Source organism: Equus asinus, chromosome X (assembly GCF_041296235.1).
Source record: "Equus asinus isolate D_3611 breed Donkey chromosome X, EquAss-T2T_v2, whole genome shotgun sequence".
NCBI lineage: Eukaryota > Metazoa > Chordata > Mammalia > Perissodactyla > Equidae > Equus > Equus asinus.
The window spans coordinates 504,210-520,000 of record NC_091820.1 but is presented as its reverse complement, the minus strand read 5'-3'; the positions used below and the strand labels follow the sequence as shown (position 1 = coordinate 520,000).

Here is a 15,791-nt window from a genome sequence, read left to right as displayed (position 1 = left end):
GCCTCATGCGTGTGTCATGCAGAGCGGCACACGTCTGCGTGTGTGTGTGCGTGTGCATGTTGGGGTCACGAGAACGGGAGGGCAAGGTCAGCGGCGTCGGGAGCAGCCAGGGCGGGAGGAGAGGGGAACGGCCGACACGGCCGCATGCAGGGGTCTACGACCGACTGCCTGACCGAGGCCACCAAAGCGACCGTGGGCACAGAGAAGTGACCCTGGGCCTTGATTCAGGGCCGCCTCCTCCAGGAAGCACTCCTCTCCATCCTGGATTCAGGGCCGCCTCCTCCAGGAAGCCCTCCTCTCCATCCTTGATTCAGGGCCGCCTCCTCCAGGAAGCCCTCCTCTCCATCCTGGATTCAGGGCCGCCTCCTCCAGGAAGCCCTCCTCTCCATCGTTGATTCAGGGCTGCCTCCTCCAGGAAGCCCTCCTCTCCATCCTTGATTCAGGGCCGCCTCCTCCAGGAAGCCCTCCTCTCCATCGTTGATTCAGGGCTGCCTCCTCCAGGAAGCCCTCCTCTCCATCCTTGATTCAGGGCCGCCTCCTCCAGGAAGCCCTCCTCTCCATCGTTGATTCAGGGCCGCCTCCTCCAGGAAGCCCTCCTCTCCATCCTTGATTCAGGGCCGCCTCCTCCAGGAAGCCCTCCTCTCCATCCTTGATTCAGGGCCGCCTCCTCCAGGAAGCCCTCCTCTCCATCCTTGATCCAGGGCCGCCTCCTCCAGGAAGCCCTCCTCTCCATCCTTGATCCAGGGCCGCCTCCTCCAGGAAGCCCTCCTCTCCATCCTTGATTCAGGGCTGCCTCCTCGAGGAAGCCCTCCTCTCCATCGTTGATTCAGGGCCGCCTCCTCCAGGAAGCCCTCCTCTCCATCCTTCCCTTCATCACGCCTGCAAAGACCCTGTTTCCAACCTGGCCCCGGGTTCTGGGGGCCAGCAGTGGATTCTATCTTTTTGAGGATCACCATTTGCCCACGACAAGCAGGGCGTCTGCTTCAGCAGCTCCAGAGGCCGGGACATCCCGTCCCCGTCAGGTGTCTGACCCGTTCTTAGGTCCCTGACGACTGACTGACTGACTGACTCCCTCCCGCTTGTTTGCAAACCAGGCGACATTTTCGAAGACAGCCTCCCGGAGGCCGATCTGTACGTTGTCTCCCGAATCCTGCGCGACTGGCCGGACGGCAAGGTTCATGAACTGCTCAGCCGCGTCGCGCGCGCCTGCAAACCAGGTGAGGCCACGGCGTCCACGTCCCTCTTGCAAAACCTAATTTTCGTTTAAAAAAAAAAAAAAAAACCCGGTAAGTGTGACAGAGAGAGTTAAGCCGCCCCATCCACCCTGTGGCGGTCGGTTCACCGTCTCCCCGAGGACGGGCTTGATTCTCGGCCGGTGGCACAAGCTTCTGAAGTTTTGGAGACTGGACCCCGACCTGTGCTCTCTGGGGGGGGGGGGCTCCCTTGAGTCCCAGCGTCCTGGCCCCGCAGAGCCCGCGACGACCTGTGGGGTCTCCCGCCCCACACCCCTCCAGAGAACGGAACCCACGGGATGCGTGTGTCTGTTCAGAGAGGGATTTATTATAAGGAGTAGGTTCCCGCGATGGTGGAGGCTGACCCATCCGGGCCGCAGACTCAGGGGAGAGCGGGGTGGCAGGTGGAGTCTGACGCTGTCCGGAGGCAGAATTCCCTCTTCCTCGGGGGAACCCCACATCCTGTTGCTCTTGGCGCCTTCAACTGATTGGGCGAGGCCCACCCACGCGATGCAGGTCCATGCTGCGGCCTGACCCGACCCAGGGCCTCCGCAGGCCGGCCGCTCTGCATCCTCCCAGCCTCCCGAGAACCCCGGGGGTCCCGTTGGCCAACACGGGGTCCGAGAGGTGCCAGCAGCTTCTGCGCCCCAAGTTCCGCCAGGGGACGAGACCCCCCAGGACTCAGGGGGACGTGCATGGGAACCGGGGCACCGAGCAGCCACAGACACGCCCAGAGAGGGTCCCTCCCCTGCAGCCTCCGGAGGGAGCTCGGGCCCCGTGACCCCCGTGACCCCTTGATTGTCCCCAGAGGGAGAAATTACCCCACCCCAGGGCCGCGCCGAGAGCTGAAAGCGGGCCCCGGGAATAGAAATAAGCCTTCTGGAAAAGCGCCACAGCAGCCCCCCCCCCCTCACGTGCATTTTCCAGTCTCTCCGCCCGGCTCTCCCGGGACCCGGCGGGGCCGGTGCTGACCTGCTCCCCGGCGCTCCACACCCGGGTCCCTCACCAGGGTTGCACCGTGAAGGGGAGGCCCGGATGGCATTCGGGAGGCGGGGGCCTCCGTCCCCACCATCGGCCTTCCTCACGCGTTTGCACACGGCGACTTCCCTCCCTCCGGGGAGCCCCTGTGGTGCCTGCCGTGGACCCGGCACCCCAGGCTGGGTCCTGAGACGTCTCCCTCTCTGTGTCTCTGTGTCTCTGTCTCTGTCTCTCTGTCTCTCCATGTCTCCTCTGTGTCTCTGTGTCTCTGTGTCTCCCTCTCTGGTTCCCCAGGCGGCGGCCTCCTGCTGGTGGACGTGGCGGCGGGGCCCGAGGCGGAGGCGGAGGCGGAGGGGCTGCGGCGGCGGGGCGGCGGGGAGCGGAGCGCGGCCGTCTACGCGCACCTGCTGCGGCGCCTCGGATTCGCGGACGTGCGCGCGGCGGGCGCGGGGGGCCGTCCGCTCGCGCTCCTGGGCACCCGGGGCGCCCCCTGACCCGCGCTGTCCCGGCCCCCGGGCTGCCCCCGCGGGATGCATGAGTCCGGCCCCAAGGCCCGCTCCCTGGTGGGCTGGGAAAACGGGGTGCCGTGGGGGCGGGGGCGGCCCCCATGCCTCTCCCACCGCCCGCCGTCCTCGCGCCTCCGCCACCTGCGCCAACGCAGGGCCCTGTGATTGACAGCTCCGTCGGCCACGCCCACCCTGCACCGCGCGTGCGCGCGCCCAGCCTCCCCCCGCGCCCACCCGGCCGGGCTCTTCCCGCCAGTGTCGCTGATCCGTGTTGGGCAAACAGCAAGCCCCCGCGAGGAACTCGGCCCAGCAGGCAGCTGCAAGTGTGCAGCACCTTAGACGGGGCTGTTCGGATACAAGGTCGCCATTAGGAAACACTGTCACCAGTAGAGACGATTTCTGAAACAGACTGTAACCAAAAAAAATTAGGAGCGCCACCGGAAGGACCTGCAACTGGAACACACGACCATGCACTCGGGGCTTTCGGAAGAAAAAGGAAAAAAAAAAAAATTATTAGAAAAAACGCCCAACTGTGCGATGGGGTCACCTTCCGACCGGCCCCCCTGTGGGTGTGACAGGTCAGTCTCGCTGTCCAGCTCAGGCCACCACAGGTAACTAACGGACAGATCTACGGGCCTTTGTATAAACTGTTTCTCTGTGGAAGATATTTTAAATAAATTCAACACAAATTACGCATTTTATATATAAACGTATAGATATACGTTTATAATTTACATACTATTATCATTGTAGAAATACTATTATAGTTTTCATGCTATCATAATTTTATAGCTATTACAATTTTTATATCGGGACAAACTGTATCTTCTATACGGTAAATATATATACACACAAATACATAATTTTGGACGGACCCCAAATTTTTTTTAAAAAAAGCACAAATTGGGGGCCGGCACAGTGGTTAAGTTGGTGCACTCCACTTTGGCGGCCTCGGGTTCGAGGGTTCGGATCCCGGGCGTGGAGCTACACACCACTCACCAAGCCACACTGTGGCAGGCGTCCCACATACAAACTAGAGGAAGATGGGCCCAGATGTTAGCTGTGGGCCAATCTTCCTCAAGAAAAAACAGGAGGATTGGCAACAGCTTTTAGCTCAGGGCCGATCTTCCTCACCAAAAAAAAAAGCAAAAAAAAAAAAGAACAGATTGTCTGCACAGGAGGCCAAGACAGAGGAGGCAGGAGGTGAAACCCTGGTCCTAGAGGTACCAAGCCGTCCCACAGGACGCCCACAGCTCACGACCCCTGTGTCTCCGTCCCAGATGTGGACCCCAGTGGACCTGCAGCCGCAGGGAACTGGCAGTGACTGGCCCTGAGAGCCAAGGGCTGCACCAGCCCCGCCCTGACCCCTGGGCTGGTGCACAGCTTGCCAGCAGGGCCACGTCCTAGGGCGGAGCTGAGGTGACACCGACCCGGTCACCTTGGCCAACCCAGTCAGGCCGCTTCCCCTCCTGGAAGAACAGGCCGGGTCCCCGTGGGGGCCGTGTAGCCTTTGTGTTCAGCCGGGCTGAGCAGAAACGGGGGGCGTCCGTGGTGCTAACAGCAACTGGGGTTCAGGGCTGTACACCCGCTCCGGGTGCCGGGAGCTGTGTCAAGGTCACCCACTTTGTTAGAAGCAACCGACCCTGTCTCAAGGTCACCTGATTTGTGCCTGTCACCAGACGTGCCAGCGCCCCTGCCGGGGCTGCAGGGAGCCGGGCGGGGCCTGAGCCCGGGACCCCAAGAGTGGCCGGCCCCGAGATCCCACGGCCACGACAGTGCCCTTGCACCGTGGACCCACCCGCCCGAGGGAGCTCCCCACGATGCAAACAAAGCAAGGGCCCGGGGACGCTCGGGGAAACGGACCAAGCATCCGTGGGGTCCCCGGACCCCCTGCTCTCCCGCTGTTGGACCACCCGTCACGCAAAAACTGTGTTTAGGGGAGCGTGGTGGGAGACAGGGTGCACGGGTGCGGGCCCCACGCATCTTTACAGGGAGTTTATGCTTTAGGAAGCAAGAGGATTTCAAGATTGGAATTCTGGGCAGGGCCGCCTGGCCTGACCCACACCCTCCAGGCCCAATTCATTCATTCATCCAGCCATTCATGCATGCATTCATTCCGTCAGCAGAAGTATTTGCCCTCCAGGACAGGATGCCTCACTGGGTCAAGTCGGCCCCCAGGAGTGTCGGGGGGACGGGATGGGACAAGGGGCTGTAAGGACCTCTCTCCCTCTTCACTCCACCTCTCGGCATCCTCTCCTTTCCCGTCTCAGGTGTGCAGTCGGCCTCGGGTCTCCCGGCCCAGGTACACTGAGTTCTGTTTCTCGAGTGCGCAGCCCCGCTGCCCTCCCAGGTCAGCCCAGTGGAGCAAAGGGGCCGCGTCACCCTCACACACACACACACACACACACACACACACACGCAACGCTTTCTATGGAAAAAACATGTCCTGAACCCATTAGCAACCAGGAGACCTCATTCCTTCATGCATTCCTTCGCTCATTCATTCATTCATTCCAGAAGCATTCCCCCAGCACGGTCTGGTGCCAGGCCCAGGCGGCCAGGGACCCTCGGGCGCTCAGAGCCTAGTGGGCAGGGTGGCCGCTGGGAATGCAGGCGGAGCACAAGGAGGGGACGTCCGTCCCCGTGCCTGGGGGTTGGGGGGTGGGGGGAGCAGATCACTCAGAGGTCAGCAGCCCCACCAGCACGAGAGGAATGTTCTAGTCTCCGGGACACAGGCTCTGAAACAGAAGCAGCTGGTGCCAGGGCCTCCCTGGAACCCCGGCCCCAGCAGACGCCAACCAGCTGGATCCTGCACGAACCGCTTGGGCGGGCTGGCCTAGGGACGGTCCTCGCCAGGGTCCGTCCCGCCCAGCAGGCTGATGCTGGGGACACAGGAAACATGGGGAGAGATGCTCTTCTCCCCACACACGGCCCGGAGCCTGATCCTCATCCCCCCCAGGACCTAGGGCTTCCCAGTTCTCATTCCAGACACCCTCAGGGACTGCATGGGGTGCGGGGAGCCTCCAGGCGCCTCCTCTGCCCCCACCGCCCCGCTCCTGGTGAAGCCTCAAGAATGTGCCAGAACCTGCAAGGCCCCAGGGCCAGACCCTGACGCCCCTCCAGGGGTTTCTGGGCCCCGCACCCTCCCCCCGCACCTGCAGCAGGACCGGCCTCCTACCTGGGCAGCCCCAGGCGCCGCCCTCCCCGCCTCTCCCCGGAGGTCAGGGCAGGACGCGGAGGGCGTGCTCAAGGACACTGGGGACCCGGGAAACCTTGGTGCCGCTTACATGCCTGTGTGGTTTGCCACGATTGACCAAGTGACACTGCTACCGCTTGCGCATTTCGTTACAATTCCATAAACAGTTCCCAACATGTCAAGACATCTGCAGTCTCAGCAGCTTCCCTGTGCCATGTGTGCATGAGTGCGTGTGCATGTATGTGGGTGTGTGCACAAGCGCGTGTGTGCATGAGCAGCGTTCACGAGAGCGTGTATGTGGGTGTGTGCGCGTGCATCTGTTTGCACGAGCGTGTGCCTGTATGTGGGTGTGTGCTCGTGCATGCACCAGGGCGTGCGTGCATGTGTGTGAATCTGTGCTCAAGCCTATGTGCACGTGCACGAGCGAAGGAGTGCGCGTGTGAGCATGGGCCTGTGGCGAGCAGCACACGCCCCCTGCCCGTCTCGGAGCCCCCACGTCGCCGCGCCCGGCCTGGTGGGGAGGCCCGGAGGCTGCAGCCAGCTGGGCGCCGGCGGGAGAGACAGGACACCAGGCCCCTAGAGCGCAGCGCCCGAGGGCCGCCCGGCGTCACGGGGTCAGGGCTCGGGGTGCCGCGCGGTGGGGGTGGGTCGTCCCGGGGTCTCGTGCGGGCCCCGCGGACCGACACCAGGCCGGGGTCTCCCGCGCAGGGGACGAGCACGCCCCGGACGGCAGGGCGGCGGGGGGCGTCTCAGGTGGAAGCGAGGGTGGGGGCTTGGGGTCGAGGGTCAGCGGGGCCAGCCCGGGGGTCGCGGCTGGGATCCGGGGGTCGCGGCCGGGGTCCGGGGGTCCGCGGGGCCAGCCCGGGGGTCGCGGCCGGGGTCTGGGGGTCCGCAGGGCGAGCCCAGGGGTCAGCGGGGCCAGGCCGGAGGTCACGGCCGAGGTCCGGGGGTCCGCAGGGCCAGCCTTGGGGTCGCGGCCGGGGTCTGGGGGTCAACGGGGTCAAGCCCGGAGAACACGGCCGGGGTTCAGGGGTCTGCGGGGAGAGCCCCGGGGTCGCGGCCGGAGTCAGGGGTTCCGCGGGGCCAGCCCAGGGGACTCGGCCGGGTTCCGGGGGCCTGCGAGGAGAGCCGGAGGACTCCTCAGACTCCCTGTCCGCCGCCGCGGTCGTCCGTCTCACTCGGCCGGGCCCCGGCTTGACCTTCACAAGGTCACGGCGGCCGCCGAGCCCCCGGCCCGCACCACGCATGGGCGGGGCCGGGCTCCCGACATGCCTCGAGGCGCGGCGCGCGGAAGAGGCGGGGCGTCAGCGGCCTCGCAGCCAATGGGCGCGGCGGACGGGGGCGCGGGGCGGGACGCGGCGCCAGTCCCGGCAGCCCACGGGGCCGCAGGGCGCGGGAAGGGGCGGGGCGTGGGCGCGCGCGGCAGCCAATGAGCGCGGCAGGCGGAGGCGGGGGCGGGGCGTGGGCACCTTAGCGGCTGCGCGCTGGCCGCCCCGTCCTTTCGGTCCCGGCGGCGGCAGGGCTGAGCCAGCGGCGCCCACCCTTCGGTTCTCCGCGTCCCGGCTCCGCTGTCCGCCCGCTGCGCCGCGCGCTCCGCCACCATGACGGAACAGGCCATCTCCTTCGCCAAGGACTTCCTGGCCGGAGGCATCGCCGCCGCCATCTCTAAGACGGCCGTGGCCCCGATCGAGCGGGTCAAGCTGCTGCTGCAGGTGCGGGCGGCCTGGGGACGCCGGGACGAGGGGCCGGGCGCGGGGGATCTAGTCTGAACGGGCTGCGGGCACCGGGACCCGCGGGCGGGCGGGCACCGGAAGTGGGAAGCCGCGCCGCTTTGTCCGCGAGCCGCCGACTTCCGGTGGCGGACCGGGCGCGCGTCGCGTGGGCAGGGGCGCGGGCGCGCACGCGCTCTCCGCGCCGGGGACGTCCGCGCGTGCGCCCTGGGGACGACGAGCCCGGATTCTGCGCTGCTTGCCGGAGGGCGCATGCGCGCGGGGTGGCCGCGTGGACCGAACCCGCGTGGGGGGGGGGCTGGGCGGTGACCTTGGGTGCTCCGTGGTGGGGGGGGGGGGGGGGTCCTCCTAATGCCCTTGGGCATTATACATTTTTTTCTTCCCTTTTGTATTCTATTTGGTTAAGAACCAGAATAAACTATTTTGTAGTCTGGAACGTCGTTCCACGTGTTGTAAGTTGTTAAGGAATGTATCGCGCTGTTAGCAACATTGTTGCAAGGTTTTCTTGCGACACTGTTGCAGCGACGGGCAGCTAATGACCTAAGAGAACGGGTTTCTCCAGGTGTGAGGTCTCCGGGCACCTCGGGCCACGTGCACGAGCTCGTTTTTCGGAGGACACACCCTCCCCCGGGGTGATGGTGGATCTTTGGCCAAGGCCCCCGTGTGACCCGGTCCCTCATCGTCCCCTCAGGTGCAGCACGCCAGTAAGCAGATCGCGGCCGACAAGCAGTACAAGGGCATCGTGGACTGCATCGTGCGCATCCCCAGGGAGCAGGGCGTGCTGTCCTTCTGGAGGGGCAACCTGGCCAACGTGATCCGTTACTTCCCCACGCAAGCCCTCAACTTCGCCTTCAAGGATAAGTACAAGCAGATCTTTCTGGGCGGCGTGGACAAGCACACGCAGTTCTGGAGGTATTTCGCCGGCAACCTGGCGTCCGGAGGGGCGGCCGGAGCCACGTCCCTCTGCTTCGTGTACCCCCTGGATTTCGCCCGGACCCGCCTGGCGGCCGACGTGGGAAAGTCGGCCACGGAGCGCGAATTCAAAGGCCTGGGAGACTGTCTGGTGAAGATTACCAAGTCTGACGGCCTCCGGGGCCTGTACCAGGGCTTCAATGTCTCCGTGCAGGGCATCATCATCTACCGGGCCGCCTACTTTGGCGTGTACGACACGGCCAAGGGTGAGTGTGTCCTCCCGGTGCCACGGGCCTGGGTGGGGGCTTCCGACAACCGCCAGGTGTGGGTCCACCGTCCTGCAGGCTGGACGCCCGAGATCCAGGTGTGGGCAGGCCTCGTTCCTCCTGACGCCTCTTCGTGGTGTGTAGACATGTCTTCTGCCTGTGTCCTAACACGGTGCATCCTTGGTAGCTTTCTGTGTCTGGTTATTTTTTGTTGGGGGGGGGGGCGACCGACCCGTCATATGAAGTTTGACGTGTGTGACCTCTTTCTATTTTGATCGTTTTTTTTTTAAACATTCTGTGTTCGGATACAATCTCATTTTGAGGTCGTAGGGTTTGGGAATGCAATCTGCATTTCTGAGAGTGCATAGTTGAGTGTCTGAGGGTCAGGACCCAAGGCTGCTTGGTCCTCTGCAGCAGGACAGCCTCGGGGGCAACCTGCATTTCTGAGAGTGCATAGTTCAGGGTCTGAGGGTCAGGGCTCAAGCCTGCTTGGTCCTCTGCAACAGGACAGCCTCGGGGGCGGCCTGCTCACTTGCCCAGCCTCCTCCATTTGCTGCCCTGGAGAGGTCAGTCCCCGGAGCTCAGCTGGCCTGTGGGCCTGCCCCTCTGTAGTTTGCAGGTGGCGTTCCTCATCCCAGGCCCTGTGGCCGACCCCATCCTGACCCTCAGCTTCACCTGGTCCTGGAGCTCCATGAGGAGCGCAGTGGGTGGTGGGGGTGCGGCTCTGGCCTGGGCCTGGGGCGGGGGCGGGGGCGTGCAGCCGCGGGGCCTGACGCCGGCGGTGACCCCACCACAGGCATGCTGCCCGACCCCAAGAACACCCACATCGTGGTGAGCTGGATGATCGCGCAGACGGTGACGGCCGTGGCGGGCGTGGTCTCCTACCCCTTCGACACCGTGCGCCGGCGGATGATGATGCAGTCGGGGCGCAAAGGAGGTAACTCGTGCAGCTCTGGGGGTGGCGGCTGGGGCCCCAGGGAGAAGGGACGGCGGCTCCTCGCATGGCCTGGTCTCAGCCCCCCAGGAGGCGTGCAGCCCTCACACAAGGCGCTTTGCCCCACCTTAGTCTGGCTTTGCAGGCGGCCTCATCAGACACGTGGTCCTTTTTCTGGGCAGCACTGCATTCGCGACCCTTGACCTCCTGTCTAGGGTGTGCAGGGGCCCTGCATGGACCCCGGGGTGGAGACGGGTCTGTGGAAGCTGGAACTCGAGTTTTGTGTGCTTCATCCCCATCCTCCCACTGCAGCCCCCAGGGGGGTCGTGACCCAGGGTCCTCCGCCTCCAGGAGGGCCTCTTTGCCCCCCGAATGGTCCAGACTCCAGGTTGCCCTGCTGGGGGGGTGTCCGGGGTTCAGCACCCGGTCCCGGGTTTTTTTGGTGGCTCTCCTCGCGCCTGTTCCCGGAAGACCCTCCCAGTGACCCCCACGTGTCTCTCCCCCCCCCCCCCCCCGCAGCCGACATCATGTACAAGGGGACCGTCGACTGCTGGCGGAAGATCTTCAAGGACGAGGGGGGCAAGGCCTTCTTCAAGGGCGCCTGGTCCAACGTGCTCAGGGGCATGGGGGGCGCCTTCGTGCTGGTCCTGTACGACGAGCTGAAGAAGGTCATCTAGGCGCCGGCCCGCCCCGCCCCGCCGGACACGGGACCAACAGCAGCGCGTACAATACCTAACTCTTAACGGACCATTATCTTCCAGAAATTCCACTGTCCTCGTCCCGGCCGGACCCCGAGGAGCGGCCGGGACCAAGCTCTAGACGGGGCTCCTCGTGGTCGAGACCATCGGCACGCCGGTTCCATGCATCGGTTTCTGGGGTGGGGAGAGGGCAATCATGCCGTCTGCATGGGTCCACGGCCAGGCAGCTCCCGACGCACGGCCCCGGGTCCAGGTGCCTGTGGGACCCGCGTTGTGTTTAAGTATTTATTTAACAAAGGAATCATGTCTCCCATTTGTACTTAAGCACTATCTTTTTTTGCACAGCCGAATATCTGCGATTATGTTCTGTGTTGGGCGTTCTGCTGCAAAAGAATAAAACCGGGACACAGAGACCCCCGAGTGGTGGGCTGTTTTTTGGGGTGGGGGGGAAGAAGATTGTCCCTGAGCCAACGTCCCGCGCTCATCTATTTTATGTGGCTTCACGAGGGGTGCTGGGTCTGCACCCGGGATCTGAACCCGTTCTGAACCCCGGGTGGCCCGGGTGTTGGTCTGTTTTTGAACCGAGCAGCTTACTGGGGTGTGAACAATGGGGTGAGAGGCCACCCTCTGGACTTTGCACTAACCCCAACTCTTAAGGTTCTATGGGGGGGGAGGAGATGCTGTGGTCTCCCACTGGGAAGAGGCAGGAAGGAAACCGGGCCCCCGAGAGCCCATCTGCAGCCTGGCCTGTGCCAAGGCCCCCCCATCTCCCCCCACCCCATGGATGGGGAAGAGAAACAGAAACTTGGGGGCCCTGGGACATCTGAGCTTCCCTGCCGCGAAACCTTTCAGCCAACACGCCTCCGCTCTCTGCACTTCCCTCCCGCCCGCCCCGAGCCCCCGGACCCCCCTCCATCCACCCTCGGAGCCTCAACTCACCCGGGAGCCCAGCGGTGCATCCCATCCCGTGGCCCGTGCCTGCCCTGGGTCCCCCGCCCCCCACTTCGTTAGCGGCTCGCAAACATCTCCAGCTGGCCCCCGGGGGGTGCCCTGTGGGACATTCCGCACATCGGCGTCTTCTCCCTATTTAGCAAAAAGGCGGACGGCAGGCAGTTCAAGCTGGCTTCCGCCCCTTAAGACCTTGGAACCGTAAGAATGCAAGCCAGCCAGAGAGTCAGAGGTCACTGCACAGCCCACGCTCCAGGCCAGCCCCCTCCTGGAGGCCAGGTTCCCGGACGCACGGGCGTCCTCTCTCCTGGGTTCACGGGTGGGCTGTCCTCCAGCGGGTCCGGGGGTGGCTCAGCGTCGGGAATTCATAGCACCGTGGGCGGGGCGGCAGGCAGCGGGGGTCCCCCCTCTCCCCCATCTCCGTCTCTGCACCCCCCACCGAGGCCTCGCCGCCCGGACGCCCCCTGCCTGCTGCGCACGCGCCGCATCCCTGTGCGCGCCCCCCACCCCGGGGTCGTGCGGAGCTGGCGAGGGGCCGGAGGGGCGCTCTCGTGCCATAAGCCACTTAACGTGCTTGGGAGGGGAAAACGCAGCAAGAAAACGCAATGCCCTCCGACACAGAGCTCAGGGAGGAGCACGTGCATGGATAGTGGGACCCTGGGCGCGAAGTCCCGTCTCTCCTGGCGGCCTCGGGGCGACGGGCCGGATCCCACCTTCGGGGGGACCACCGAGAGGGTGGAAAACTCTTTTATTTAGGAAATGAGCACGACACGACGTGTTTTTTTTTTCTCTTTCTTCGTAGCGGCAGCTCCATGTACACAGCACTGGGGTGCCCCGCCCCCCCGTCCCCGCACCCCTGGCACCCGTGTCCATCCATCCAACCGCGGCCAGGCCGTGCGGTGCCCCCCGAGGACGAGGCCCGGCCTCCAGCTTCACGTCTCCCCCACAACCTGCACCTCCGCCACCGGACACTCCTCCCGGGGGTCTCTGCCGGCCTCCCAGATCATCTGCGGGGACGCGGATGGGGCGACTCGCGCGCCGAGCTGCACACGGGGCGCTGGGCGCACCCGCAGCAGCCTCAGGGGCCGGCAGGGCCAGAACCACCACCCCTCCCAACCCCCCCCCAACCGCCACCTCCCCCCAAACTCCCCTCCCCCCATCCCCAACTGGGCACCACGCCCCCCAACGTGGGCTCAGGCCCCGCCCACCGGGGCGAGCACCTCGGGGGACCACCCCCCTGGTCACATCCTGGGCACCCAGTGGGGGCCCACAGACAAGCCTCCGGCTCCCCCGGCCGGGCTGTGCCCACCTCGCCCCCAGACCCCCCCCCCCCCCCCCCCCCACCAGACCCGTACCAGCTTGTTCTGCAGGCTGTCACTCAGGGGGTCTTTCATGTGAGGGATGGGCGGGAAGATCTTCCGCATCAGCGAGTACCTGGGGGGAGACAGGCGTCCCCAACTCATCAACCGGCACCAGCGAGCCCGCGCGGGGCGCACGCGGCGTCCGCAGGAGGGCCACGGCCACGCCAGGCCGGAGGCAGGACTCGACCCTCCCCCCCGAGGGGTCTGTAGTGTCCGGCCCCAGAGCCTAGACAACGCCCCAGCGAGTAATCATAGTCTTGGCGCGAGCTAAACCTCCTTGACCCCATCCCCCTGCCAGAGACCCTATAAAGATGGGGGCGGCCCCAGGCCCTTGTCATCACGGCAACGTGCCCTCCAGACAGCTGCCTCACAAAGCCCGTTGTCCCAGCTCGGGGCGCGGGGGACCCACCCACTCCTAAAGCCCAGCCTTGGGCAGCCTGAAGGGGCTGGGAGGGTGGGGGCCACCAGGTGAGCACCCCGAGAAACACCCCAAGGCCAGGGCAGGGCTGGCATCACCGAGGAGTCTGTCACAATGCCAGTCGCTGGCCTGCCGCCCGCTGGGTGGGGAAGGACCCCCCCAGAGCCACGTCCTGAAGGATGCTGGGGGCCAGGGAGTCTGCGCAAGGGGGCAAACAGTGGGGGCAAGCAGGGTGAGCCTGGCTGCAGCCCCCACGGGTGCTCGCGGTTCAGGGAGGGAGGAAGGGGGTGGGCGCCCCCGGGATGCTGCCTTGTGGGGTCCAGGATGGGGTTGCAGAATGACCCTTGCGGCCCCGGGAGGCCCGGGACGGGCGGGGGTGCGCACGCAGGGGGGTGGGGAAAGGCGCAGCGTCCGGTGTGCGTGGGGACCCCCCCGGGAAGCCAGGGCTCGAACCCGGGGCCGCGGGGCGCTCACTTTCTGCAGATCAGGACGAGGAGCCCCAGCGCCAGCAGCGGGCCCAGCGCGGTCAGCGAGGCGGTCAGCCAGACGCGGAGGCGCGCGCCCTCCTCCTCGGGGTCGCACACTAGGGAAAGGGGGCGCAGGGGGCGCGTCGGGCCGGGCCTGGGGTGGGGGTGGGGGGCCCAGGAGGGCGGTTTCACCCCAGCCGCAGGCGCTTCCGCGGGGGCCCCGGATGTGGAGGAGGCCGGCACGTGGAGCACCGTGCGCCTGGGGACGGCCGCCACCTGCGCGCCCACCCCCCTGCTCCCCACAAAAGGACACTGGGCCTTGAGCGCCGACGCGGGGAGCCCTCTGGTCTGGCCAGGGCGCAGGACCCCCGGCCGCGGGAGGGATTTCAAAGGACTCGGGGGGCCTCCCCTCCCCGCCAGTGGTCCCCAGCCAGGCCCAGCGGGAAGGGGGCGCGGCCGGGCGGCCCTGGGGAGGCGCGTCCGCCCAGCAGTGGAGGGACCCCCTTGCACCCCGTCCTTCGCTCCCTCCAGGGCTGCAGCGTGGGTGTCCCACCCCCCTCGGTGCTTGAATTTGATCCTGCGTCCATCCTGGAGTTTTTGCAATAATTTCGATTAAAAAAAAAAAAAAAACCTATTGCATTAAAAGATTTGGGGCAAATAGTGAGCTCTTTGCCGCAGGGGCTGGACAGGCAACCCGCAAGAACAGCTGGGGCAGGGGGCTCAGAGTCTAGCAGCCAGGACAGGGGAACGTGAGGGGAAACTGAGTCCAGCGGGGGAACACAGCACGGAAGGGTGGGTGGGCCTCGTCTAATCAGTCGAAGGCCCCCAAGACAAAAGACTCCTATCTCCAAGGAAGAAGGAATTCTGCCTCCAGGCGGCCTTTGGACTCGAGCTGCTGGACGCTGGGAGCCGCCACACCAGGGCCGTCTGGGGGGACATCGCAGCAGCCACAGCGAGGAGGGCAGCTCGGGGTGGGCCCTCGGATGGAAGTGAGGGGACCGTGGTGCCAGAAAGGGGCCCGCGGCTTCCATGTGGTTATGAGTGCAAACCTGTGCCCCCAAGAGTCCCGTCCATGTCCTGACCCCGGATGCCTCATTTCACCTCCATCCCCTCCTTAAAGACCCGTCTCCAAACACAGCCCCATCCTGAGGCCCTGGGGGTCAGGACCCCGACCTGTGAATTTGGGGGACACAGTTCAGCCCATCACAGACGGTCTTTGCAGGTGTGATGAAGGGAAGGATGGAGAGGAGGACTTCCTGGAGGAGGTGGCCCTGAATCAAGGATGGAGAGGAGGCCTTCCTGGAGGAGGCGGCCCTGAATCAAGGATGGAGAGGAGGCCTTCCTGGAGGAGGCGGCCCTGAATCAAGGATGCAGAGGAGGGCTTCCTGGAGGAGGCGGCCCTGAATCAAGGATGCAGAGGAGGGCTTCCTGGAGGAGGCGGCCCTGGCAGAGCCCCCTTTGGGGGAAACAGACGTGGACGGAGCCCCGACCGGGGACGGGACCTACAGCGTCCAACACACACGACGGGGAGAGGGAAGGGTGCCCCGCTCACCAAAGTGCTTGGGGGCGCTCCACTCGCTCACGATTCCGGTGAAGTACCCACGGGCTCTTATCCTTACGGTGTAGGTCCCGGGATTGGGCATCCCATAGAACGTTTCAAAGTCCTGTACCTGACAAGACAGGAAAGAAGAAAAAAACATCCCCCGTCGGCGGGGAGAGAAGGACGGGGCCCTGTCACCGGTTGGGTGGGTGCCCCCCAATTTCACAGGTGGGAGCCCCAGCCCTCAGCGCTTCGGAAGGGGACTTTCTCTGGGAATAGGGTCCGTGCAGATGCAATTATCTAGAGGACGTCGGATGGAGGGCAGTGGGCTCTGCTGCAACATGACCGCCGTCCCGAGAAGGAAGGGAAATTCGGGGACAGACACACACGCGGGAATAGGGCCGTGGGCCCAACCTGAGAAAGATAGGACCCCAGGGACCCAGGAATGAGACCGGATTTGGAAACAGGGTCTTTGCAGGTGTGATGACGGGAAGGATGGAGAGGAGGGCTTCCTGGAGGAGGCGGCCCTGAATCAAGGATGGAGAGGAGGGCTTCCTGGAGGAGGCGGCCCTGAATCAAGGATGGACAGGAGGGCTTCCTGGAGG

At 65.2% G+C, this 15,791-nt stretch overlaps 3 protein-coding genes across 6 annotated transcripts in view; 2 read left to right on the top strand and 1 right to left on the bottom strand.

The window, feature by feature from the left end:
- Positions 1-3,425, top strand: part of ASMTL (acetylserotonin O-methyltransferase like) — a 20,770-nt gene extending 17,345 nt beyond the window's left edge. For both annotated transcript variants that reach the window (XM_070501948.1, XM_044768252.2), the window contains exons 12-13: positions 1,095-1,217; positions 2,505-3,425. In XM_070501948.1, the coding sequence (XP_070358049.1) occupies positions 1,095-1,217; positions 2,505-2,885 (504 nt within the window). In that variant the 3' untranslated portion in view covers positions 2,886-3,425. The remainder of the gene's footprint in view (positions 1-1,094; positions 1,218-2,504) is intronic.
- A 3,879-nt stretch (positions 3,426-7,304) lies between these two features.
- On the top strand, positions 7,305-10,865 carry SLC25A6 (solute carrier family 25 member 6). The gene is made up of 4 exons (XM_044768253.2): positions 7,305-7,624; positions 8,334-8,820; positions 9,617-9,757; positions 10,274-10,865. Exons 1-4 carry the CDS (start codon positions 7,514-7,516, stop codon positions 10,429-10,431), a joined length of 897 nt encoding a protein of 298 aa, XP_044624188.1. The 5' UTR covers positions 7,305-7,513; the 3' UTR covers positions 10,432-10,865.
- A 1,267-nt stretch (positions 10,866-12,132) lies between these two features.
- IL3RA (interleukin 3 receptor subunit alpha) overlaps positions 12,133-15,791 on the bottom strand; it is a 28,518-nt gene continuing 24,859 nt past the window's right edge. Inside the window, exons 19-22 of one of the 3 annotated variants that reach the window (XM_044768254.2) lie at positions 15,199-15,316; positions 13,654-13,762; positions 12,756-12,834; positions 12,133-12,407 (exon numbers count right to left, since the gene is read on the bottom strand). In XM_044768254.2, the coding sequence (XP_044624189.2) occupies positions 12,333-12,407; positions 12,756-12,834; positions 13,654-13,762; positions 15,199-15,316 (381 nt within the window). In that variant the 3' untranslated portion in view covers positions 12,133-12,332. Of the gene's footprint in view, positions 12,458-12,755; positions 12,835-13,653; positions 13,763-15,198; positions 15,317-15,791 lie in introns of all 3 variants that reach the window. The other 2 variants (XM_044768255.2, XR_006526586.2) reach the window with 2 other exon arrangements.